The sequence below is a fragment of the Copadichromis virginalis genome, linkage group LG20 (assembly GCF_057382275.1).
Source record: "Copadichromis virginalis isolate Kocher_CV1m ecotype Utaka linkage group LG20, C_Virginalis_male_GT1.1, whole genome shotgun sequence".
NCBI lineage: Eukaryota > Metazoa > Chordata > Actinopteri > Cichliformes > Cichlidae > Copadichromis > Copadichromis virginalis.
The window spans coordinates 31,993,180-32,019,304 of NC_140637.1; the positions used below are offsets into that span (position 1 = coordinate 31,993,180).

Here is a 26,125-nt window from a genome sequence, read left to right on the forward strand (position 1 = left end):
ATGGATCCGACTATGAATCCACTTGTGTTAAGTGCTTCAGTTGAAGGCAGCTGGACTTCTTGGTTCATGAAGACATTTCATCTCTCATCTCAGGGGCATCTTCAGCTCTGAAACCTGATAGGGGGTCCCAGGTATTTAACTCTTTGGGGAGGGGTGGGACCACCTGTGCATCACCAGCGGTTATTTTGCCTCTTGCTGACATTCATTGATCTCTGGTCACCATGCTGCTGCTTGTTACAGTAATCAGTTTATTTACATGTTAGATTTGTTTTTAAAAAGATGAATAAGCTCATCTTCAGTTGACCTACTGGCCAATCAAAAACACAACATGATTCATGCAGTTTCTAAGTAAAGCCGGTCATAAATTAATACTGGTGTGTGTGTGTGTGTGTGTGTGTGTGTGTGTGTGTGTGTGTGTGTGTGTGTGTATCCTTGTGCAGGCCCAGCTGTTGGAGCTGCGGACGCAGAACTACCAGCTGTCTGATGATCTCAGGAAGAACACGGCAGGTAAAACCTTTCACTCTTTGTCCTTCTTGTTCCTGCTGTTTCATCTCATCAACACTTGAAATGACCACAAGCACACGAGAGGCTCTTTAAAGCAACAGATTTTTTAAAAACACTGATTAGAAGACCCACAGCATAAAACCAGTTTTCCTGCTCCACCTGAGCAGTTTTTGTCCAGGTGAAAGTTTTATTAAATTTCTTTTTCGAGAGCGACCTTGCCAACGGGGCAGCAGACATTATAAGAGACATTAGAGGACAAGTGCAAATGTCACACAGTGCATGAGAGAGAACACAACATTGAGATTATATGAAATACAAAATAAAAGGTCAAGGTCAAAATGACTTCAAACTCATTTTGTTGCAAGTTTCAGAGAAACCACACTGACCGAGAAGCTTTTGTCTCAGGGTTTACAAGTGACTGATGCAAACCGTTAACTGTGGGGTTGTTTACGACCGTTTCAGGTCCGTCTGCATATTATTCCAGGAAAACAGGACCGGATAGATGAATCTTTGTTTGTGTAGAAAGGGCTGGGATTAGCTGGATTTTAAAAAGTCATAAAATAAACATGTGTAGTTGGAAACACTGTAAGGCCAGAGGAGGATTTTGGTGTAGTTAACTTGGAGCCGTCCTGTGTAAAATGAATCCGTGCCTTGAGTAACAGGCCCTCAAGAGTGCACAGATCTGGGTCAAAAACTTCTGGCCTTATTTTGCCAGCATTTTTAAGCCCTCATAGGTCCATGAGTACAAGGATATCCACAAATTTCAGAGTTAAAAGACACATTTACATGGCTGGACAAAAAAAGAAGACAGCATAAATAGATAAACAGAAAGGTCTTCTTTCTACCTACATTTTGATATCAGGCTCATCTCTAGCCACAATTCCTTCTAGGTCGTAATCATTCTGTAATATAGTCATGGTATGAAGGTAAAATTTCCATGGCTTTGTTAAATACACGGAGGGGCTCAGGTGGGAAGCATTTTAAGTGGAATGGTCCAATAGTCATAGTGATGGTATTTTTATTTCTGTCCCACTTTTTAAAATGTACATATTCACACAAAATAAATTGCACACAGATAAGTGTGTACATATCACAGCATAGCCTGCATGAAAGCAAGCAGGGTCCTTCACTAGAATAAAATAACACAACATGAGACGGTCTACGAAAACGCAAGCCTACAGGAGGGAATCTGCCCCCAGCCCCCTGACATTCACCGATACAAGCAGGCTTTAAATGCAGTCGATGTACAGACTCCACTTCAGCTAACGAACATGAAATCATTCATCGGATAAATATTTGATTGGCCCATGTTAGCAGTAAAACTTTAATGAAGAGGAAACGTGTGTTTTCTATAATTAAATGTCGTCCTGGTGCATTTCAGAGCTGAATGCCGTCCGTCAGAAGAATGTGGTTTTGGAAAGAGATTTTGTCAAAACACAGAAGGTAACGAACACTTTATTACTATGTAGTTGTTTTTGTAGATGAGTAATTGGAAAAAAATAACCTGCTGACCTGAATTTGGGGGTTTATTTTCTAACAAAGCTGAGCGAAGAGTTTTCCTCATCTCTTCATGTTGTTGATTTACATTAAATGTTTTTCCACTTTTCTTCTTTTCAGGCCTTGACTAAGAGTAAGAAAGCTCAGGTAAGCTGTTGTTTGATGATAATTGTTACCTCAGTGAATTTCTAGAGTAAACATTTTTCAATTATGTCCTTTTAATTGTTCCTTATTTTGTCATTGTTAATGCTTTATGGCTTCCTTATTATGCTAACACAATCACCAATAATCTGCTTATTGGAGGTTATTTCTGTAACTGAGACAAACCGCAGTGCAAACATCGCGTCTTCTTGTACCGTCACATCCCAGGAGCTGTTTAAGCTCTGCTTCTCTGGTGAAAGCTGTAATGTTTAAAGGTCATTCAGGCAATAGGTGAACTGGAAGTGCATCAGAAAAATAAGAGTTTAGTTTTTGGCCGTGTGTCATTTCTCTGTTCTGAAGAAAACCTGAAGTACGACTGAACTGTGGTTTTAAAGTTTGTGTTTATTCTCACCTGGTGCTGACGTCTTCTCTATTTTTGGCACTGTAGTGTTTTCACCGAAAATGTTAATTCACTCTGACTGCAACATGTTCCACTAGCTTTCTGTCGCATTGTTTGGCACAGACACCCAATCACCCGCCACTGTTTGGATGGTTTAGTTGCAAAGAAATGACAGAGATATAACAATATGTCAAAATACTACATCATGAAAGTTTGGTCAGTCTGTCTGTGTGAGTGATCTCAGTTGGAGTTTCTGTAACCTGCAGTCAGCTTTTTATTCTGAATGTATTATTTTGTGTGTTATTTCTCTGTGTGTAGGAGGTGGATGCTTTGCTGAGTGAGAATGAGATGCTTCAGGGGAAACTCCACAGTCAGGAGGAAGATTTCAGACTACAGAACAGCACACTGATGGCTGAACTCTCCAAGGTGAGTCTGAGTGTTTGTGTGTAGTTCAGGCACTGTAGAAGCTTCATATCATTATTGTGATCTTAACATTATAACATTTATTTTTCCAGCTGTGTACACAGATCGAGCAGCTGGAGCAGGAGAATCAGTGCCTGAAGAAGGAAGGAGGAGCAGCCTCTGCATCCAGCCCCCCACCTAACCCTGCATCCAGCCCCGTGGATGGAGAACTGCTCCGCCTCCAAGCAGAAAACTCCACCCTCCAGAAGAAAATGAAGGGTGAGGTGACATTTAAAAGGTGTAGATCTATCATCTCTGCAGTTTTAGAGGCTCATATTTTAATATTTTTTTCACATAAAAATCGTCCTGAAGGTGTGTAGAGCCAAAGACAAGTAAAGGAAAAATATCACGATCTGATAGTTTATCTTCAGGTGTCGAGCTGATATTCGCCCACCTGTGTTCTCTCTCTCTCTTCCTGCATCAGCAGCAGTGTATTTAAAGACTTTGACACGCAGTAAGCAGTGTTGGGGGTGGATAGAGCTCCTTTAACTCCCCACAGCGTCGTATTCTGTGCAGTTCAGGAGACAGACAGAGGCTACTGTTGTTTTTCGGCATATAAGTATTAATTTTCACAGGTTTAGAATTCATCATTTAAAAAAATGTAATCATAAACCTTCCTGACACATTACAATATAAACTCAACTCTTCGTCCACAGAAGGCCTTTATCATTAAACATTTGCTGACATATGCAAACATTAGTCATTTTCGTCTGCTGCCCTCAGTTTTAACTGACCAGTAATTTTTGAGGAAATTAGGTAATTTTGAAAGGAGAAGTGTTGTATGAAACAAAACCCCAAACAGGACTCAGAGAAGGATGCTAGAAACTAGACTGATGAGACGAGCTTGTATAAATCTGTACGGATGGAGAAACGGCACATGTGTAATTAGCTGGGTGTATTGTGTACTGATGACTGAAGGTATGGACAAAAACATTGTCATCATACTCATGAATTCTTAATGTTCTCACTGTGAGAGTTAACTTGTGTGTGTTGGGGAACGTTGTCGGTACGTGGGTGTGATTTTTAGATGCTCTTTAGATTGAAGTTTAGGTAGAAGCTCCTATTGGCCAGACAGACATCATTTACTGATCTGGTTGATCACAGCATGTTTGCAACATCAGGCATTCACGGTTGACCTCGTTCACATACAGTGACAAATAATTTGTGACAAGTGGACAGATGAACAAGTAAAGTTGGTTTAGAGTTATAACTTGTGCCTGGTTATTTATTTCCCTTTTTGAAGGTTTTAATACATTTTCATGTAAAAAGTTATGAAGCTAACCTGGGTGCAGTGACCGCTGGGCTTGTAGTACAGCTGTGGAAACCTTGTGATTCCTGTTAGTCCTTCATGAAATGATTGACTGAATGAATGAATGATGTGAGCTGCAATTCTCCTCCAGCCCTGCAGGAGCGCTTCGACAAGGAGCTGCAGAGACAGGCGTCCGTTCAGGGCACCCAGAGTGCGACCACAGAGACTGACGGATCAGCAGGTACCAATGGAGTCTCTGATGTCACAGGGACAGGGGAGGAGTCATTGCCAGGAGGATCCAATGAGAGACTGGAACAGGTGATTGGAAGTCAAAGACACAGCCGATGCAGCATGTTTGTGATATTTTCAGCCATCGAAGATGATGCGTTCAGATTAAATATATTCTTTGACCAAAAATCCAAAATCCTCAAATATTAAGTTTACAGTTTAGATATGATGAAGAAGGTGCTTTAATCTTTTTAAGTTGAAATCTTGTTTCAACTTTAGTGCGAGTCACCTGATGTAGTGCTGCTGGACTAGAGTTTACTGAGTGCTTCTAATATTTTGTCCCGTCACGTGTGCTCATGTTATAGCACACTATACTGTAATAAGTATGCTTTTTTTTTCCCTTGTCTGTTTTTCAGGCGGAGCCTGAGCTGCGGCAGACGGAGAAACAGCTACACGGTGAGTTTACAGTTCGCTCTTTTGCTCACACGGTGTTTCCACTCAGAGGAATAACTCCTGTTCTTTCATGTGGTAATTAGTAACTTCCTGAAGAATAGCATTTAAAATATATGCTGTTTATTACATAATTAAAGACTAAAGTATTGAAATGGTGTCTGTCTCACTGTAAGTACTTTTATTGCCCTGAAAAAATGACCATGACGTACTTATAGAAGACAGGAAGCTCAATGAACCGTATGAGCTTCACATGCAGAGACAGGATTTCTCCTCCACAGTGGGTTACACTGAGCTTTGCTTTCTGCCTCCACTTAACATAAACCTCGAAACATAAACACTGGATTTTGATGTCAAATGGAGTTTTGAGTTACAGAGAGAATTTTCTGATGGTATTCAGGGTTTTTCTTGCAGTTGGCAGCCCCTGTGCAACAGGACCTTAATCTGTTTTACTGAACGTTCTAATTGTTGGAGCCTCTCAGCTTTGAGCACACTGGCTCTAAAAACACTTGAGTGTTTTTTCCCTGTCTTGGTAGTAATGAAGGTGCCTGAACAGCAGTGTGATTCACTGATGTGTCTTTGAAGCAGCAGTGAGCTCTGAGTTGATAGATTTATTTTCTATCTGCACAGGGGGTTTGTTGACAAGAAGAATAATGCTGAATATCACAAGATTTTAGGTGTAACATGTGGGCTTTAGCATTTGAGCTATTTTTATTTATGTGCTCATTACCACATTACATGCAAACTAACTGTATCAACATGCTGCACGAAGATGATCAAAATGGTTTTATTTTGTGTGTGAATGGATCTGACAGCTCAGACTTCAATAAGGTCATCTTCGTGCAGCGAGCTTTATAAACCGATTTACACCTGAAGCCAGCAGCTGAAAGGAAAACAGTCTAAAACCTGATCGCCACGCTGGTCTGAAGAAAAGCTTTAATCTGTCAAGCTTACAAACGCACGCTGTGTTTTAACAGCCGTCTTTTAGTTTGAATTTTTGGCTTCTGTAAGGTGAACCCACAGCTGGCTTTATAGGTGCAGAGCAGCTAGCTGGCTCAGGGCAGACACACACTACAAGCTGAAGCAGGGAAAAACAACGAAATCTGTTAGGAAGCCGCAGATTAATTAGGCTTTAATGTGGATATAACAGCTGAGGCTGCTTGAGCAGGTATTCCCTGTTAGAGCTGCAGAGCCAAACTCATTTCCACCTGTTATAAATAAAATCTTTGTTTTTGGCAGTCACTCCTGCAGTCTCTGCACTTTATGGAGACGCTCAGAGAATTTCTTGTAATATGAACAAGTGATTATTAATTTCAATACATAATTAGTGTGAGACAATCATACTGAAAATGGTAAAAAATAGCTGTATTTTGCAGCAGCCTGTGAGTCAAAGTTACCACTGGTTATTTTTCTGGTAACATATAAGTGAAGTGAAGAAATGTTGCGCTGCTGTTCTCTGTTTTGATCAATGTTGGATGACACCGCCTCTCTACAAACAAATGGACCTGAAAGTGAAAACCTGCAGAGTTCATATAAGCATGCTGTCAGTGAACGCAAACTCACAAGATGCAGCAGTTGATGTTTGACTTTGCAGCTCACCCGGAAAATCCTGGGCTCCGACTCTGTCTGCCTCCTCCAGAGATTAAAAACAAAACAAAAGAAAAGCCCAACCTCTCAGACGGCGTGTAAAGTGAGGAGCTGGTGTAGTGTGTGTCTGGCCTAACGGACTGCCCCTGCTGTGTGCGGCGCCCCCTTTAGGCCTGTCAGAGAAGAGCGTAGAGAAGATTGTAGCTAAGCAGGCAGCGCTAGGCTGGTCGGCTGCTCTCTGTCCAATAACTCACTGCTTTGGACCAGAGCTGGAGATGGCCCTGAACACCGAGCAGGAGGAGAAGAGGCTGCTGAAGGAGCAGATCCACACCCTGGAGGTACACATGCACACAACAAACACAAAAAACACATTTGCACTCACATATATCAGAGTAAGTTCTACTCGAGTACTTCCTTTATATATTTACTTCACTAAAAGTCTAAAGCGATAAAAAACTTTCCCCAGAGTAATGCTTTCAAATTCCCAAGAAAAAAAATTCCAACTAAAACTACTTAAAATGAACTGTTTTACTCTGTAAAATCTAAATGAGCAAACCAAAGTCAGGTCATAATTTCCTGTTTTATTGTCCAATGTTTGTGTAGGACATGTGCAGAAGTGTAACTCAGCGTTAGTTCACCTTCACTTGTGTTTCTTCTGAGAAGTACATGGATGCTTACACAAGGAGGCTGCTCCAACACTGCGGGCTCGATTAGTACACTGGATCATGTTTACCAGAAATAACTTTGAAGTAACAATCAATAATTATTGTTCGATAATACCTTAGCAAGCTAATTTTAGGTAGCATCCCACACTGAGCCAAACAAACATGTTTTTGATGGATTTAGCTGAGAGTGAACTCCTAAAATTTCTCCTCCTGAGTTTTTGGCTTTGAAACAACACAAAAATATGACGTCTCAGTCTGTGGACGTCTGCTGCTGGACTCCATAAGCTCCACGTGTGGACTGGTTCAGTATTTTCTCTGGTTCTGCAATCTCAAATGAGAATATTCACAGATGAACGTATTGACGTATTGTATGGAACATATCGTATTTCCAGGCCGATCACAGCAGATCATCGGATCAAATTTTAAAATTGATTCCATTCTGCAGTAAACGGCATATGAACAGGAATAACGTTTAAATATTAGACAACATTATAGAATATTACAGTAACATCTACTTCTTCTTTTTCATACTGCTTCTTTGTGGTGTAATGTTGCTCGATCTGTTGTGTAATTAACTTCCACTTATCCAAAAAGCCCAAAGAATAAAAAAAGTCTAAATGTTGGCAGATGAAACAGTTGTATGTCGTGAGTGAGAGAGGAAACTAATTAATTCATGACAGGAACATAAACGGCAGATGGAGAGCAGCGGTGAAATGTCAGCGTGACTAACGGACGACTGTGTCCTTTCCTCAGCGTTCACCCGCTGATGGAAACACTGAGGCTTTTTATGGGAAACATGCCTGAAGATGATTGTGATTTCTTGACCTTTAAATTGGTTGAACATTACAGGTTTGACAAATGAGTACTAAGGAGGAGGGGACAAAACATCTCGAGTGGTAAATGGTCTGTATTTGTAAAGCGCTTTTACTTGGTCCTAAGGACCCAAAGCGCTTTACACAATCATCCACACATTCACACACTGGTGATGTGTAGCCACAGCCACCCTGGGGCGCACTGACAGAGGCGAGGCTGCCGGACACTGGCGCCACCGGGCCCTCTGACCACCACCAGTAGGCAACAGGTGAAGTGTCTTGCCCAAGGACACAACGACCAAGACCGTTGGAGCCGGGGCTCGAACCGGCAACCTTCCGATTACAAGACGAACGCCCAACTCTTGAGCCACGATCAAGAGTGTTCGTGCTGTAAACCAAAACAGCTAAAACGCTGTGTGCTGCCCCTGTTTGAGTCCAGCTTTGAATTTGAATGCTTGAAAGTATTTAAACAGAAGAGCTACAGTGTGCATTTCAAATGAGCCAGCAGGCACAGCTGACAATTTGAGCCAAAGTCACAAGTCTGCTGTTAACGTGTCATTAAATTAGGTTTCTGTTTTTACTTTTTGATTTTGAAAACTGCTGCTAGCTCTGTCAGGGTCACCCACACTAGAAATGATTTTTGTTTGGTGGATGATGACTGTGTGATTGATACGTGAACCCTGAGCTTGGACAGAAGGCTGCACTTCTCATAGCCTTTGTTTCCACATCATATAAACACGTTTCTGCTGCCACAGCTCAGCTAGATTTTCTTTTTTGTTGGATTTCCAAACATGTAGCTTTGTTTGGACTGTTTGACTTGTTTTGCTCTTTTTTTTTTTTTCCTTTTTCCAAAAGTGTTGGTGTCGAGTTCATCAGCATGTCATCGTCATGCTGCTTTCCTATTGGTTGTTCAGTCGTAGCGCATCGTGGTAGAAGTGCGTTATGAGATGCTCTGATTTAATCTCTGACACACTCCTGATTTTTCACACATTATATCACCACAGACCTTTCATGATTCCAGATTCTCACGGTTTATATTCAGCTTAAAGGTTTTGATAACAGAAGGATCTGTTGGTCACATGACACCTGTCAAAATCCACTTTCATCACCCAAATGCGATTTAAGATTACTTTAATATGTGAACTGTATTTCTTTTGGAAAGTCATTTGTGAATATTTGCTGCAGGATTATCTGTTTAACCAGAGTTATTAAAGTTTTAAACCTGGGCCTTATTTTCATATCACCTTGATGGTAAAATTGTTAATGGGAGCAAATGAATCTGAAAGAGCTGCACGTAATCCTAAAAGGCTCAAAGATTTTTGGAAAAACTTATCGTGATGCTGCAAACTGAGTTTCTTTGTGTTCGGACTTCCAAGAACCAAAACTCTGACTGCAGTTACCGTCGTTGGTCTAGGAACAGACGAGACATCCATTCAGAGGAGCAATAAGTTCACTTTGATTAATAAAAGTTAAGGAAATGTAATTCAGAGCAATACTTTTTAGACTCTTTGGACATTAGCCTGCATCGGTGTACTTAATAAAGTGGGGAGGATCTATAAAGTGAGCACTGAGCATGCTGTAAGTGTAAGTGTCTCTCTCCTCAGTTGACTGAACGTTTGCTTTCTGTCTGCCTCCAGGCGTCCAAACAGGCTGAAATCACCAAACTGCAGGAAGAAATAACAAAGGTAAATCTTCTCAGGGCTGACAACACACAACCACTGTGTAATAGAGATTTATTTTGCAGTAACTATGCCAGTGAACTGATATTGGCTATTAAAGGTGCAGCTTTTTAATGCTGTTTCCGTCTCTTTGTCCTGCAGCTGTCTGACAAGCTAAAGAAGAAGCAGGAGAGGTGAGATGACCTAACCGCAGTCACATTCACAGCTTTTTGACACAGTTATCGGCCAGTAATGTAGCAGCAGTGCTGTATAAACTGCTTCAGGCGTGGCTCAGTTCACTTAACCTTCACAGCAGCTGGATATTGTAGGTAGAACACCCTGCAGTACTAGAGAGAGAGAACCCCAGCCAAGTAAGAAATGAATAAGGATCATCTTAAACTGTGAATCAAAGCTACTTGAGTAGAGGTGAAGATTTAAAGAATATATATCCCGGTCTGGAAACAGATTCACCATCATGTTAATCTGTTCTGGGCAACTAAACCAAAGCTTATGTTTTTGTTCTCCTGCAGTTTCCAGCGTCTGCAGACAGAAAAGGAGGCTCTGTACAACGACAGCAGGTCAGGACTGCCGGCACCCCGCTGCTCTTACTCCCACTAGTGTATTGACGGCTCTAATGTCCACGGTTCAGGGTGTCTGCTTTTTTTCCCCTTTAAATGTGCTGCTTGTTGTGGAAATGTTGACCTTTTGTGGTTTTGATTCTCTGCAGGACAAAGATCGATGAGATCAACCAAAGAAAAGAAGAAGAGCTGAAGGCCATGAATATCCGTGTCCAGAAACTACAGACGGACCTCATGGCAGCCAATCAGGTTCGATCTCGCTAAGAAATCGCACCAGTCCATTACTATGTACATTCCCCCAGCTCCTCTATGATTCTTTCCCCAGTCAGGGTAATGTCCTACAAGGAAAAGTAACCATGTTGGAATTATTTATGTACGATAAAAGTTTACAAAAAACTAAACACAGGAAGTCTTGCTCGATGTTGTGTGGTGTAAGTTTAACCACTGAAAACAAACAAAGCACTTTCTATCTGAAATGAATTTTTTATGTGCAGATTGTTCATAACGAGTAATCCAAACCACGCAGCAGCATATTATTGACTAACCTGGTGTTGTGGATGGATCATCACAGATGTTCTCTTGACTGAAGTTGGGTCCTCTTTTAGTGCTTTTTTCCTGTCTTATGATTTCATTTGTCTCTGTCCATCTGGGACCACCACAATAGCTTTTATTGAGGGGGAAACTTTAATGTTCATCCTCCATCTTGGCTGTGTTAATGTGTTTATATTGTCCTAGCTATAGCTCTGTAGCTAGATACCAACTAGCCCAGCGTTAATGACACCACAGATATTGCTGCTGTTTAGTTTTCTTCAGTTATGTCTGAAGTGAAAGCAGAACAATACTTTTGGGTCTTATCTAACAAAGAAAAGAATCAGTGAGCTGCTGAGATAATTACACAGTGATGAAAGTTTGGACTTGTTTAAGAACACACCATGTCTTCATTGTTTGGACTTTATGTTTTTTTTAATTGACAGAAACTCTTAAAAATCAGACTTTGTATCATGAAAAGTAGTTCATGTCTGTGGCTGACGTCTGTTGAACACCTTTGGGTGTTATTGGAGAATCTGAATCAGACTGAATCCATTGGACACACTGAATAATTAAAACATGCATTAATAAAACATTCATGCTGTTTTTCCTTTAAACGTGACGTCACATTTTCTGTACGAGTCCAAAAACAAAAAAACTTTGAATTCCAAAGTTTGCGCACTTCACATGTCATTGTGAACATAGTGAAAGAGTCACTTTCTGTTCGGTTTTCTCCTCTGTAACGATCATTTCACCCTCGTTATGAACTTTGACTTTTTACTTTATAAACTAATCATTTGTGTTTGTGCGTTTTCTTGTTCAGACGGTGTCAGAGCTGAGAGAGCAGCTACAGAGCAAAGAGAAGGAACATGAGGTGGCTCTGCACACACTGAAGGACGAGGTAATGCATGCGTGCACGCACACACACACTCTGAGTCAGAGATCGTGAATCCTGCCACAGACAGGCAGACTTCTGAACATATTTCCATGTCTCAGGCGCAGCAGGAGTGCAGCAAAACACACACATATAAAGACGTGACGGCACTCTTATTTAGATATTTGTCCACATCCAAATTCTGCACACACATATTAGAATAGTTTTCTTTTTCTTTTTTTTAAATTGAAGAGGATAAGGTTGAGGGAAAAGGGGACAAGGGAGGAAACAGTGTGAAGGTTGTAGGAGTTTGATTAAAGCTGACTGTTTTCGGTTCTTTCACTTCTCTGTGAAGCTGCTTCTCTGCCAAAGTGATATAAATGTTTAAAAAGAATCCGTTTTCACCAAAAACAGGTTTTTAAAATGAAGGAAATGAAATGAGAGATGGTGGGATGGAGAAAGCTCCTTAATACAGATGATTTTTTCTTAATAAAGTACAAATATGTTTTGGAATATCACTCTGGTAGTGGAACTGGTACTTCTGTGTGTTTCTGAACTGCTTTATCCTTCTCTAATCCTCGACTCTGTTCTTTCTGTCATCTTTGTCATTTAAAATTTCTTTACCTGTACACTCTTACGTTTGTGTGTGTTCTTTTTGTTTTGTTTACCTCCTATATTGCCTTTGTTTTTCTCGCTTTCTTTATTTGCTCTTTACTGGTTTCTTTCCCATCTTATCTTTTCCCCTCTGACGCCCCCTGCTGGTGGTTTGGTGCAACTGCAGGTAGCCAGTCAGAGTGCAGTCAGTCAGGAACAGGTGGACAACATCCTGCAGGAGAACGATGCTCTGAGGACAAACCTAGCTGCTCTAGAACAGGTAATAAACGTTACACAGCATGGAGAGAGTTAACGGCACTAACTTAGTGGCCATGAAACCCGGAGAACCCCTCATAAGCATGACGTCATCTCTGAGCACTAACCCAGCTACTTTTAACATGTAATAAAACTGATGAACAGTACCATAACCCTGACAGTACATCATCTCTGTGTACTAGAGAAACTGACAAGAACGTTACACTGACCAATGAGGAAAAAGTCATTAATACCTCAAAGACCATCACGCTGCTGCTAATCACACAACAGTTACCTGATCCCAGTTGTTGCTTTAGAAAGAAATGACAAAAATGTGTCAAGTGGAAAAATAAATTCACATTACTGTGATTGTCTGCAGCACCTGGACTTGGACCATGCTAACACAAAGCAAGTAGTTAAAGATCAGAGCCGTGCGAACCAAGCAGCTGAAGCTTTTTAAAGGTTAAGAAAAATCTACAAAATATTAGCATCTTACAAAAAAGAGGAAATTTTGCTTATTAGAATGAACTGCTGTTACAAGAATTACTTGTAATCGACTTGTTCCATATATACACTCAACAAAAATATAAACGGAACACCTTTGTTTTTGCTCCCATTCCCCATGGGATGGACGTAGAGACCTAAAATTCATTCCAGATACACAATATAACCATCCCTCCCAAACAGTGGTCACAAATCAGTCCAAATGTGTGGTAGTGGGCACATCTGCCATATTGAGATAATCCATCCCACCTCACAGGTGTGCCACATCAGGATGCTGATCTGACATCATGAGTAGTGCACAGGTGTACCTCAGACTGCCCACAACAAAAGGCCACCCTGGAATGTGCAGTTTTTTGCGCTATTGGGGGTCTGGGGACCCAGAACCGGTCAGTATCTGGTGTGACCACCATTTGCCTCATGCAGTGCAACACATCGTCGCATGGAGTCTATCAGATTGTCAATTGTGGCCTGTGGAATGTTGGTCCGCTCCACTTCAATGGCTGTGCGAGGTTGTTGGATATTCGTGGGAACTGGTACACGCTGTCGTATACGCCGGTCAAGCACATCCCGAACATGCTCAATGGGTGACATGTCCGGTGATTATGCTGGCCATGCAAGAACTGGGACATTCTCAGCTGCCATCTGCCCTGAACAATGTGAACCATGATTCATCCGTGAAGCGCACACCTCTCCAACGTGCCAGACGCCATCGAATGTGAGCATTTGCCCACACAAGTCTGTTACGGCGACGAGCTGGAGTCAGGTCAAGACCCCGATGAGGACGACGGGCATGCAGTTGAGCGTCCCTGAGACGGTTTCTGACAGTTTGTGCAGAAATTGTTTGGTTGTGCAAACCAATTGTTCCAGCAGCTGTCTGGGTGGCTGGTCTCAGACGATCTTGGAGGTGAACCTGCTGGATGTGGAGGTCCTGGGCTGGTGTGGTTACACGAGGTCTGCGGTTGTGAGGCCGGTTGGATGTGCTGCCATATTCTCTGAAAGGCCTGTGGAGACGGCTTATGGTTGAGAAATGAACATTCAATGCACGGGCGACAGATCTGGTTGACATTCCTGCTGTCAGCATGCCAATTGCACGCTCCCTCATTGCTTGTGGCATCTGTGGCATTTTGCTGTGAGACAAAACTGCACATTCCAGGGTGGCCTTTTGTTGTGGGCAGTCTGAGGTACACCTGTGCACTACTCATGATGTCAGATCAGCATCCTGATGTGGCACACCTGTGAGGTGGGATGGATTATCTCAATATGGCAGATGTGCCCACTACCACACATTTGGACTGATTTGTGACCACTGTTTGGGAGGGATGGTTATATTGTGTATCTGGAATGAATTTTAGGTCTCTACGTCCATCCCATGGGGAATGGGAGCAGTAACAAAGGTGTTGCGTTTATATTTTTGTTCAGTGTATATGTGTATATGTATAATATGGAACACTGGATCAGGCTGTGTTAATGCAAAGAAAAGCGTGTCATGCTCCGCGCATTCAGCTTCAGCTGTTTAATAGCTTCATTTACTGGTTACAGGTTAAAGACAGACAGCCCAATCAGAAAGAAGTTTAATGTTTTATATAATTCTGACCTCAAAACGCTGGTTTGAACCACTTACTGTTTTTTGTAATTGATGTCATTTCACGTGAGGTTTTGTAAATCTGACCCTGAACAGGATCATCCAGAACACTTTACTCACACACTATCAAACTGTAACTCACCTTGTAGGAGAACAGTGCTCTGGGGACTGATCTGTGCACGCTTGACCCTAGAGTAGAGCCCTCATCTAGGACCCTAACCGTAGCTTGTTTTTCTGGACTAATGTGACTCTTGAAAACTAAACTACATACTGCTGCACCGAGTGCTAACAACAGAACACTTTAGAGAGGCTTACATTAAATCTTTTGTGCAAGTGTAAAATTCAAAGCGCTTGCAGGAAACTAGATGATAGATCTGTGAGGGCTGCCCAACTAATGATGGTAGGTGGAGTTAATCTAGAATAGCTTTTTTAGAGAGAGTATCTAGAACCTGTTTGTTTATTGTAGCAGCTGTCTTTAATGTCAGTGTGGAACACGTGTTGCAGGAGAACAGTGCTCTGAGGACTAATCTGTGCGCTCTTGAACAGGTAATTATTTCCTGACTCCTCATGTAGAGTTTAGCATTAGATTGAGGTCCTGAAATGAACTTTGATTCCTAGAATCTTTTCTAGAGGCTTTTTTTAAAGATTGATCCCCTTAAAAATAAAATAACATGACTGTGTATGCTGAGTAGAATGTGTTGATGTCCTGAACCAGAAGCCTAAGTAGAGTGACTGGTTACAGTGACTGAGATTAGTTGGTTGGAGCTCCTCAAAGTAATCACGATGATCAGTTTTTCCTGCTTTCCAGCAGGTTCCTGCTTTAATTCTGATTTATGTAATGAAAATGTTGATGCTGGAGGAGGTCAGTAACCTCAGCTGTAGCTCATTAGGGTTCACATCCATGGTCCATGTTGCTTTCTTTGTTTGTGTCTAGCAAGATATATATTTGATGAAATGTACGACCTTTGGCCTGATTAGATCTGTTCGTGTTGTTCTTTGTCGTCATTCTGAAACACTTTATTTTGGAGAAGAACAGAGGATGAAGCATTTGGAGCGTCTCGCTCCAGATGCTTCATCCTCTGTTCTCAGACGAAACAATCCATGTGCTGACTTACACAAATCTTTGTGTGGTTTGTAAAGCCAAAGTATACATTTACACTCTTCTCACTTAAAGTCACTGTGCTGTACACGTGAATATTCTGACTAGAAATCAAAATAACACAAAAACATTTTTCTCCCAGGAACTTTGTGATGGTAGTAAAATGTTTTTTGTGTTTCCTCTGAGACCTACACACACACACACACACACACACACACACACACACACACACACACACACACTGATGTTCACACCAAACCTGGCCGTGTGGAGCTGTGCTGCTTTAGAACATGAGAGCATGACTGCTGTCAAAGAAACTGGAAATTAAAATGTATTTATCAGATTCACTGCTTTGGGTCTTACTAATGCCGGCTAGTTCGCTCTCTGAACTGGACAATGTTATGTTTAAAAAACTGAAATGAATGTTTTGAAATACCTTACAGTAAGCAAACGGATTTTTGGAAATCACCACCAGTTTAATCAGAATTAGTAGCTGAAAATTGCAGCTAGGCTGCTACCAATCAGAAGTGTGCAGTGGCACAAACTCTAGAGTCTGCTTAGACAGCCATCACCGTGGTGGCTCCAAAGGGTGTAATCCTACAGCCTGAAGGGATATAAAAGAGGGTCAACTGATGTGGGTGACCTATAGAGATGGACCTCCGACATGGATCTATATGTAGATAAATGATCTGTGTGTGGGGGTTCATGCCATTGTTATACCTAAAAGGCCAAATGATTTAATGCTACAACTTACATCTTATTTAACCTGTGGTCATTTACTGTTCTCTGCTTCATCTTAATCATCTGTCGTCATCATTCTTTTCTATCTAATATTTTCTGGCAGTTGTTATCTGTCCAGGACATTCTTGTACATGTACGTGTTTAAGTTGGACAGGTACTGCAAAGAGTCGTTCAGGAATTAAAGTGAACACTGTAAAGAGAAATAAAGTGTTTGAAATGTGTTTGTAGATCCAAACGGTGAAGACGCAGGAAATGAACCTGTTGCGAGAGCAGCAGGAGGCGCTGACGGGCGAACTGCAGCAGAGACGAACTGAACAGGAGAATCTGCTGGCTCAGAGGGATGACCTCAACTCCCAGCTGCAGGTAGATTAAACAGTGGTTTGTTTAACCTTTGGGTTTTATCTCAGCTCGTTCTGCCGATATAAACGACTCTCCAGCTGTTTGTTTACACGTGGCTTTCTGCTTCTCTCACTTTACGTCCTTCAGGAGTCGAGTTTTGCCAACAGGAAGTTGTTGGAGCAGTTAACCGAAGAAGGACAAGAGAAGGATAGACTGCTGAGAGAGCTGGACGAGGCTAAGAAGGTACACACATAAACAACAACAACACACAGAGTGCCACATGGTGTCTGTACACAAACCAGCTGAACCAGTAAACACACTTACACCTGTTTGTGTGTGAGCAGACAGCAGAGAAGAGGAAGGCCATGCTGGATGAGATGGCCATGCAGCTGAACCAGGAAAAGTCTGACCACAAGGAGGCGCTGTCAGACCTCAAACTGCAGCACGAGAAAGAGGCGAGTGGCCATGGATCTGCTGCTTTTAATGGCTTTTATCCATCACAGTTTTCATGTCTTCTTTGTTTGGTTTCTCTATATAGTTTCTTTGCTTTGAATTATCGCTGATCTGTTTTTGTTTGTGTGGTTTTTAGTTTTTAAAATGTGCAAAAATAAAGAAAAGCCACAAATTTTCATCAGATTTAGTGAATTCTTTTTGCTTTTGTCTCTTCTCTGTATTCCCTGACTCATTTTCTTCTTCTGTCTCCTCCTCTCTTTCAGGTTCTTGCAGTGAGGGCTCGATACGAGAAGGAGCTCAGAGGACTTCATGAAGACAAGAATCGCTCTGAGGAAGAAATCCGACAGCAGCTTAGAGATGAAAAGGTAAAGAGGCACGCAGGAGGTGAAAGTGGGTAAGGAGACAAAAGAAAACTCCTGATGTGTGTCTTCCAGATGTCTCGTATAACACGAGCAGCAGAGTCGTTATCGCACAAGTTCACGATACGCTTTGTGAGTTTTCAGGCTCGGACGAAGGAGCTGGAGGGTTTACAGCCCCGAGTGGAGGAGCTGCTGAGTCAGGTCCAGTCCATGGAGGGAGCCAAAGGATGGTTCGAGAGACGGCTCAAAGAGGCTGAGGTCAGTATCTGCTGAGTGCTGGCTGGTCACCCTATAAACCAGCGGTACTTTTCCGCCAATTCGTCCTCCAAATCCTCCGTAGTTTAAAGGTCGAGTTTGCACATTTGCATCATTATTTTAAAGTGAAAATGCCAACATTTACAGTTTTTAGCTTCTCGGCTGAGCAGATTCTGAGTTCCTTTGATTCCAAGTGTTCCTCTGTGACTGACTGTACTTTATCTGTCTGCTGATGCGAGCAGGAGAATATAGAGAAGAACAATCTGCAACATCAGGAGGAAATCAAGCAGCTGTGGAAAGAACACAAACTTCAGCTGGAGGTACACACACACACACACACACACACACACACACACACTTTCATTTTGTTTTATTTAATCAGGTAAAGGTGTCACTGAGAAGAGTAATGTGTTTTCTGTGAGCACAGAATGAAAGCCGGTGTTATAAGAACAAAAGCAGACAACAGACGATGACTGTCACACTTGATGAGATTACACACATTAAAGCGAGCACAGAAACATTGATTAACAGATCCTGTAGAAGTGACTTAAACTCAGCAGCAGTAATCAGCTCTGACAGTTTCACCTCCGTCTCTACTTCGCCTCAGGAAAAAGATGCTGAAAAGATGCCGAGACTGTCTTCACTCAACATTTTATAGATGTCGCTTCTTTATGTTCAGCACAGTTGAGGAAGATCATCTTGGGGTGGAGTTACAAACATGTATAAAAGTCACTCGATTGAAATGACGGACAAGAAAAGCTCCTTATATCCAACCGTCACACCTTTGACAGGCGTTAGGTCAATTTTCAGGCACTGTGTCAGTTTTTCTGTTTATCATCAGTAAACTGTGTTTATCATAACCCACTGCATAACCGTTCCTTTGCATAACATTACGTTTCCTCCTGTAGCCTGTCTGGTAGAATAATCATGTCTCTCTAAACTCCAAATGGAGGATTTGTAACAAGAAAAGTAATGAATACAGTGAGCTGTGTTTAACATTTTGCTCCATTTGCATTTATTTTATCTAATCAGTTGAACTCCTCGACTAAACTGCTGAGCAGTAATGTGGATGAGATGATATCAAACCCAAACTGCCTGCTGCACACCTGTGAACTATAAAAATACAATTTCCCATCTTAGTAGTTATTATGGATATTTTCTTCTAGGAGATATTGTGCTATTTATCCCAGCGTGTTGGTCTCATGGACCCAGAATACACACACCATGTATGCAACGGTTTTAAACTGGATTCCTGTGTGCATACGTGCAGTGATTGGCCTCCTGCATTAGTGCACAGCCTGTAGTAAGACAGTCGCTTCAATCACTTCACAGCGATGTCGCAAACCTGCTGTTCAGTTACGGAGATCTGACGGGCTTCAGAGGTTTGAAATGCAGATATAACTGCAGAGCCGGGCTCAGCTAAACCTGCTCTCTGAGACACACAGCAGTGGTGCATCAGAGAACCGTGCAATGATTTGTGTGATTGCTTCCCAGCATGCACTGGGACAGAGGATTTATCATAATTTTTCATGTGTTAGTGTGCTCTGTAGTGTTTCCACAAGTGATGCTTTCCTCTGTGATTTTTTTTTTTTGGTCCCCATGACTGCATGAAACATTGATAATCTGGTGAGACATATGCAGTTTAATTAATGACTCGTGCTAATCAGCACACATTTAATTTGTCAGAGAATCGGTTACATTTCTGTGCAGAATGAGATGAAATGATACAGAATCTGTAGCTGGTTTAATAGTAATTCACTTTAGTTCAGTCTTATTTATATAGTAAAGCTCCAATTCACAACAGCAGTCATGTCAAGGTGCTTTAGTTAGATTAAGAAGCCTGAACTCCAATATAGGAGAGAAGACCCCATCAGTCAGACCAACCTCTATGAGCAACCCCCAGCAGAACCAGGCTCAGGGCTGGGCAGCCATGTACTATGATCAGTCAAGCGGTGAGGGGGAAAACAGGAACAAAAGGGATAGAAAGCTGAGAACAAAATATAAACTACAGGAGAGAAAAGGCACAAGATGAGGGCTTGCAGTAGTGGGATATAATATCCATGGAGAGTGGATGTGGAGAAAAGTGCTAAGTGTTTCTTGGGCCATGAGCAGGACTAAGGGATGGTTGAGGGTCAGCTGATCCAGCCCTACCTAAAAGTTTTATCAAAAAGGAAAGTTTGACGCCTGTTTCTGAAAAGTTGAGAGAATCTCGTCTCCCAAATGTACAGGAACAACTGAAGGCTCTGCCTCCATCCACAGAGCACAGGCAAGGCTGCAGTCTGAGAGCGATGTGATGTGAGATGGTGGCGCTTGATCATTCATGCCTTTGTATCTGAGAAGAAGTATTGTAAATTAAATTTTGGATCTAACAGGAAGCCAATAAAGATGAGCTAATGCAGGAGAAATATGATCTCTCTTTCTGGTTCCTGTCAGTACTCAGACTGTGGCCTTTCTGATCAACTGAAATCTTTCAGGGAGCTTTAGAACGGCCTGCTGATAAGAATTGTAGTATTTCAGCCTAGAAAAATCAAATGCATAGACAATTTTTTCAGTAATTGTGACCTCTTAACAGTTGCACTTTTGAAGCTTCTACGGAGGCTTGAAATCATTTCTGAATGTTAAACTGCAGCTCAGGTGAAGACGGAGCATCCGCGTCCAGAACAAGACGTTTCAGAAGGCGCCTCTATAAATATCAACACTTGTGTGCGTGTGTGTAGACAGGCACACAGTGCGTGTAGGCATGTACGTTTGTGTGTGCGCTCTAATTGAAAACGTTTCTAATTAAAGCGTAGTTGTCTCCATGGTAACTTGGAGAGGTTAAGCTGTGTTAACAGCCGATCAGAGTGGAGGCGGCTCATGTGAACGCTGACAGTCTGCTGCAGACACCCTGAACGCTTCACGCCATCTGTCAGCAGGACGGAGTTCAGCTTGTTGTTCAGCGCCGTGATTCTCGTTTCCACACTGACCCGTCGTCGTCGTGCACTCACAGCACAAAGACGAGGCTTTGTTTACAGCGTGCGACGAGTGGATACCGCTCGACGCGGTGGTGTTTGTTTCCAGTCTTGAAGCTGATTGATTTTGTTTGCAGTGTTTACAGACATCTCTGTTGTGAAACGAGGATGGATGGAGGGCGCTTTTTGGACCGCGCTGCTGTAATTGGTCACTGTGACACACTGTCAGTATTAAGAAGCACTGGATTAGCTCTGTCAACACTGTTTCTAGAAGAGTTTTGTAAATGAAATGGCTCCACTAAACAGACAAAAGATGCTGAGATTTTTAAACGTTGCAGATGTTTGTTGTTATTGATGTAAGGTGGGCCGCCAAGTTCAAATAATCCAAACATAAACACTAAATGTAATTTGCAGCTAAAACAAAGACTGAAAGGAGAGCGCTTGCCACCTGCTCTGATTCCTGCAGTGGATATAAACACACTTAGTGTACAGAACTCCACAAAGACTAACTGAAAGGAGTAAAGACCCAAATATTAACACAGTCTGATTGTGGCTACAGCTTGTGGAGATACAGAAATGCTGCCATATAATCTGCATCATTATAATTTCATTAATAACATTCTTTACAGCATTATTTCATCTAATAATATTTCTCACAGTATTGATACTGCATTACAGTTGTTTATTGAAGATGTTCATTTGAGGATCCTTCCATTATGTTAACTTTTATTACAAGTACGGTTAGAAGTATTTCATACACATTGCATATTTGCGCTTATTTCGAGTTGATGTTCGGTTCATTAAGGGTCTTAAGCTTCACTGGCGTGACTCTCCAGGTGATACATGCTGAGGGAAACCAGAACATAGAAGGATAACTGCAATGCATGCTCACAGTACATATAACACATATAATCTAGGAATGTGTCCAGCCTGAGGCCTTAACTCATTTGGTGTCTTAATATATTTTATTCTACTTGGTAACAGACGATCAGAGTCAATAATTAGCCCCAGAGACCCTGAGGGCTTGAAGTTTATTACCTTGTATGGAAGGTGTTATAGAAAAGAGAAGTTCTATGTCTGTTTATAGGCATTAAAGATGTATGATTAACTGTGACTAATGTCTGGAACCTATTTTAATCTGTCATTGACGCCATGGGGGGGCGTGTACCCCACTGCTTTATAAGTGTCCACAACATGTATTTTGGTCAGAAGACATAGGCTGATGTTTTCTCCGGGCTGTTAATAAACTCATCGTTTGATTGCACTTCTCTGGGGCTTCCGTGGTTTGTCTCACTGCTCTACATTGATTGATTTCGCGACAAGCTCCATATGTGGTTACCATTCGAGTCTCATAACCAATAATAATTCTCATTACTGATGAGCGTAATTATTGGTTATCAGTAACGAGCCCTTTCAGCAGATTAGATGACCACGGTGATCGTGTATACGTCTGTGAGAAAGTCTCTCCTCAGAGACCTGCTGCACTGATTAGTTTGTCTGCGTGTGCGTGTGTGTTTTATCTGCTGGATAACAGCCTGGTACTGAAACCAGAGTGAGGAAACTTAATAGGAAAAGTTAATTAATGATGGAAGAAGTCTAATTAGAGGGCAGGTCAGGTCCCGGGCAGGTGCTCCACGTGTCGGGGGTTTGACTTTCAGCCGTCACATGTCGTTTCCTGTCTTCGTTCCTGAACATCAATGCTAAGGTTTGTTAAACCGAACGTTAAATGGCAAATTAAAAATAATCAGTTCACCCTGTTCTCTCCAGTTACATCAGAACATGCTGAAAAAAATAGCTGATTGTTCATAAACCTTAAAGCACACGAGTCCTGCAGCCTGATTTTACAAATTTAAATCACTCAAACTGCTCGAAGCATTCTGTTTGTAAACGCTGTTCACCATATCTAATCATCTGCATGAAAATACATTTTTTCCGATGTTATAAATTATATCTTGTAATATGTTCACCTGATGCACACAGTTATAATAAAAAAAATGATAGTTTGGAAGAAATTAAGTCAAAATTATAGAGGCTGGAGAAGCAGGTATTTAAATGCAAGTCTTATCTCTTATTCCACAAGGCTTAATCCTGGAATTCAGGTGTTTTAATTCCCATTGCTACAGATGTGTAAAATCAAACACTTAGCCATGAAGTCTGCTTTCTTTTGTAAAAGAATGGGTCACTCTTAAGATCCTGCTGAAGTTAGGAGTGGTACCGTAACAGGATGCCACTGTTGCAAAACAGTTTGTGAAGTTTCTTCAGTCCCAGATGTTCCACGATCAGCTGTCAGTGGTGTTATTTCAAAAGTGGCCGACCACAGAAAGCTACCAAGGGGAGCCATCAACCAAAATGATGAAGAGTCTCCAGCGCTCTGCTGACTCAGTAGCTGCAGAGCTCCAAGCCTCCTCTGGCTTTAACATCAGCACAAAAGCTTTGCACCGGGAGCTTCATGCCAAGGGTCTCTGTGGTCGAGCAGCTCCTGCAGGTGTAATGTGTAGGTGGCTCAGGGTTTTTGTCCACATGCTGTACTTCTTGTAAATTTCTGTATTTGAGAAACTGTTTCCAATCTTCCAAACTAATGCAATTAAATCGAGTATGAAAAACTGTGTCAGTGCCCTTATGTCTAAAACATCTGTGTGCTGCAATGAAGAGGGAACAGCTGGCAGGTCATCAATGGCATATTTTTATTTACAGTAGCATCCTGTAAGAAAGCAAAGAATAAACAAGTTTTCTTACAAAATGAGTTTAAAACCTGCAGTTTAGAGTTTTTATTATTATTTGTGATTTTTTTTTTTTAAATAAATAATGTCATACATCTCAGTAAAGTCTCAGAGCTTCTCTCCCACCACGTGGTGAGCTGTTGATAGAGGTGTAAGACGTTACAGGGAATTAACAGACTCTTGTTTTCCTCCAGAATGACATTTCCCCCTCCCTCTGTCAGGTGAGCGGCTACAGCCTGCAGATGTTTTTAATGTAGATTTTAGTCTAATTAATTAGCGGCAGAAGATTAGAAGGGAATTAAAAGCAGTTTCCTTTTTCAAATTAATCTCTGTGTCAGATGGATTAAGAGCATGGGGGCATCGCTGGAGGTGCAAATGTAGCTTGTTTAAATGTTTTTCGCCGCATTTCTCCTCCAGATGTTTGAGCTGCTGAACGAAATCCTGATGTGTCGCTTTGTGTCCTGCAGGAGAAGCAGTCAGAGATGGAGAAACTGAAGCAGCAGCTGGTGGAGGTGGAGAAGCAGAGGGAGGAGCACGGGGACACCATCGGGAAACTCAAACAGGTAATAGCTTTGTATCAGAGCTGATATATCTCGTTCCTCCAGTGTCCAAAGACTGCAAACTTTAATTCAGACCCACTCACACGGTTCTGTCTACGAGACCAAATGTGGTTTAATACGCCGCTGTAAATAGTCCCTTATAGTCCTTTTCCTACTGTTTATAATGATAGAACAGAGAGCAGCTTTTAGGAGCTTTATAAAAATGGAACTACATTTGTGATTTTTCGTTTTTTTTGTAAATAAAGGTTGATGTTTACAGTATGAACCAGCGGGCTGAGACCATACACTGTATGTACAAGATGGACATAAACAGACACAAATACCTGCTGTTTCATATGCAAGTAAAATGCTATGAGAAACAAACATAACAGAAATTAATACTCGTAAATTTAAATTGATTAATTTGTTTTTTAATTTGTCAGAAGCAGGTAGCACGGTGGGATGGTGATTAGCACTGGTCCCTTTGGGTTCTCCAGCTTCCTCTCGCAGTCCAAAGACATGCAGTTAGTGGGGTTAGATGAAGTGGTGGTTCTAAACGGCCCATTCAATTAGATTTGAATCGGGGAAATTTTGCCTCAGACAGTCAGAAATATTATAATTCTGATCATGCATCAGTACATTTCCATATTTTTATATTTATAAAAAGAAAGCTGAGACTTGTGAGACTTTATCAAAGGTGTGAGCATCACAGCAGAGGCCTTTGTGTCAAAGTAGCTGAGGATGAAACAGAAAAACATGAAGGAGATTTTCCTGGCCTGAGATTTTATACAAATATTCTGCAGTCGATCAAAAACGGAGGAAAACCATTAATCAACATATGAACGTGACCTGATGCTGCTGAGGTGAAGCAGAGCAAAGTTACAGAGGTTTGATTACAGACACAGCTGAGAGTTTTGCAATTTTGCATAAATGTAAAAAGTTTACATTTGTTCAGCAGCCTGTTGAACGGCAGAAATTAGGTTTTCTTTTTGGAAGTAAGTAAAAGAAAAAAAACCAAACCAGGGGCCGACAGGCTGTAAACAACTTGTGCGTAACAAGCAAGTGAATAATGCAGAAAACAGACTTTTAGACGGGAAACTTCTTGAAGTACTGAGAGAGAGAGAGCTGTGCATGAAGTGTGATTTTATCCTGGTGGAAGCAAAACAGCAAAAGTCAGAGTGAATTCATGACGATGTTTATGTGAAGCGCAGTTTGGATCTTCTTTTGCTGCCGGTTCAGTCAATATTGTTTGGAGAGAGATAAAACCTGCAGCTTTTGAATCTAGAGCAAAAAGGGCGTGAACACAAAGCTCGACCCACCGAAACATCAGAATCAGCGCGCTGTCGGCTTTCAGCCCCGACGTGTCGGTGAGAAAGGCGACATCTCGCTGATTCTGATCGGTCAGCGGGTCGAGCTTTGTGTTTACGTCTTTGTGCAGAATCTGTGTTCCTGCTCTCAGTTACTGTTTTAGCTGTTTGATGGTTGTTTAAATTTTGTGAGGTTTAACCTGAGGGCAAAATAAATGTATATTTAAAAATCGATTCAGGATTTTAATGAATCGATATCACGTTATCCGAGCTAGAATCGATTTTAATCGATAAATCGATAATCAACACCCACCCCTACACAGAAGCTGTCAATCATGAGTCTCTGCCCCGCCCCTCCCCCTTCTTACATACACTTCTTAATAAATGACAAAGAATTTTACAATAAGAAATTAATAATACACAAATACATTTACTTATTTATTTCTAGCCTTTCGAATGCTCTTTAAATCATTGTAACTCCGGTAACCTTTGTGCTACAGACAAAATTCCAAGGTGAGCTTTTCAGGGATCACAAAGCATTCACAACGCACTGCTGTCTGAACACGGGCAGGAAAATCCGTTCTGCCGAGACTTGAGTAGGTACGCTTAACGTTAGCGCTGCTGCTCATCTTTTTTGAGCTAGAGAGAAAATTCAGAATTCTAAAACAAGTCTATCACTGTATGATACTTGGATGATAAAGGGTGAAACACTTCTACAAGAACAAAGCAAAGAACATGATAAAAAGAAACAATAATGAGGAGACACAACGGGATCGAAAACATGGCCACACCAA

General features: G+C 41.6%; 1 protein-coding gene across 4 annotated transcripts in view; it reads left to right on the forward strand.

Annotated features, from left to right (window-relative positions):
- Nucleotides 1-26,125, forward strand: part of gripap1 (GRIP1 associated protein 1) — a 45,361-nt gene that overhangs the window by 1,195 nt on the left and 18,041 nt on the right. For 2 of the 4 annotated variants that reach the window (XR_014917044.1, XM_085442805.1), the window contains exons 2-22: nt 441-507; nt 1,886-1,947; nt 2,122-2,148; nt 2,861-2,968; nt 3,058-3,223; nt 4,405-4,571; nt 4,898-4,937; nt 6,690-6,856; nt 9,633-9,680; nt 9,816-9,847; nt 10,184-10,231; nt 10,381-10,480; nt 11,583-11,660; nt 12,415-12,507; nt 16,637-16,771; nt 16,895-16,990; nt 17,092-17,202; nt 17,464-17,565; nt 17,704-17,817; nt 18,057-18,134; nt 23,953-24,048. Coding sequence is in view for 3 of the 4 variants with exons in the window: in XM_085442805.1 (XP_085298931.1) it covers nt 441-507; nt 1,886-1,947; nt 2,122-2,148; nt 2,861-2,968; nt 3,058-3,223; nt 4,405-4,571; nt 4,898-4,937; nt 6,690-6,856; nt 9,633-9,680; nt 9,816-9,847; nt 10,184-10,231; nt 10,381-10,480; nt 11,583-11,660; nt 12,415-12,507; nt 16,637-16,771; nt 16,895-16,990; nt 17,092-17,202; nt 17,464-17,565; nt 17,704-17,817; nt 18,057-18,134; nt 23,953-24,048 (1,935 nt within the window). In the remaining variant the exon portion in view is untranslated. The remainder of the gene's footprint in view (nt 1-440; nt 508-1,885; nt 1,948-2,121; nt 2,149-2,860; nt 2,969-3,057; nt 3,224-4,404; nt 4,572-4,897; nt 4,938-6,689; nt 6,857-9,632; nt 9,681-9,815; nt 9,848-10,183; nt 10,232-10,380; nt 10,481-11,582; nt 11,661-12,414; nt 12,508-16,636; nt 16,772-16,894; nt 16,991-17,091; nt 17,203-17,463; nt 17,566-17,703; nt 17,818-18,056; nt 18,135-23,952; nt 24,049-26,125) is intronic. The other 2 variants (XM_085442807.1, XM_085442806.1) reach the window with 2 other exon arrangements.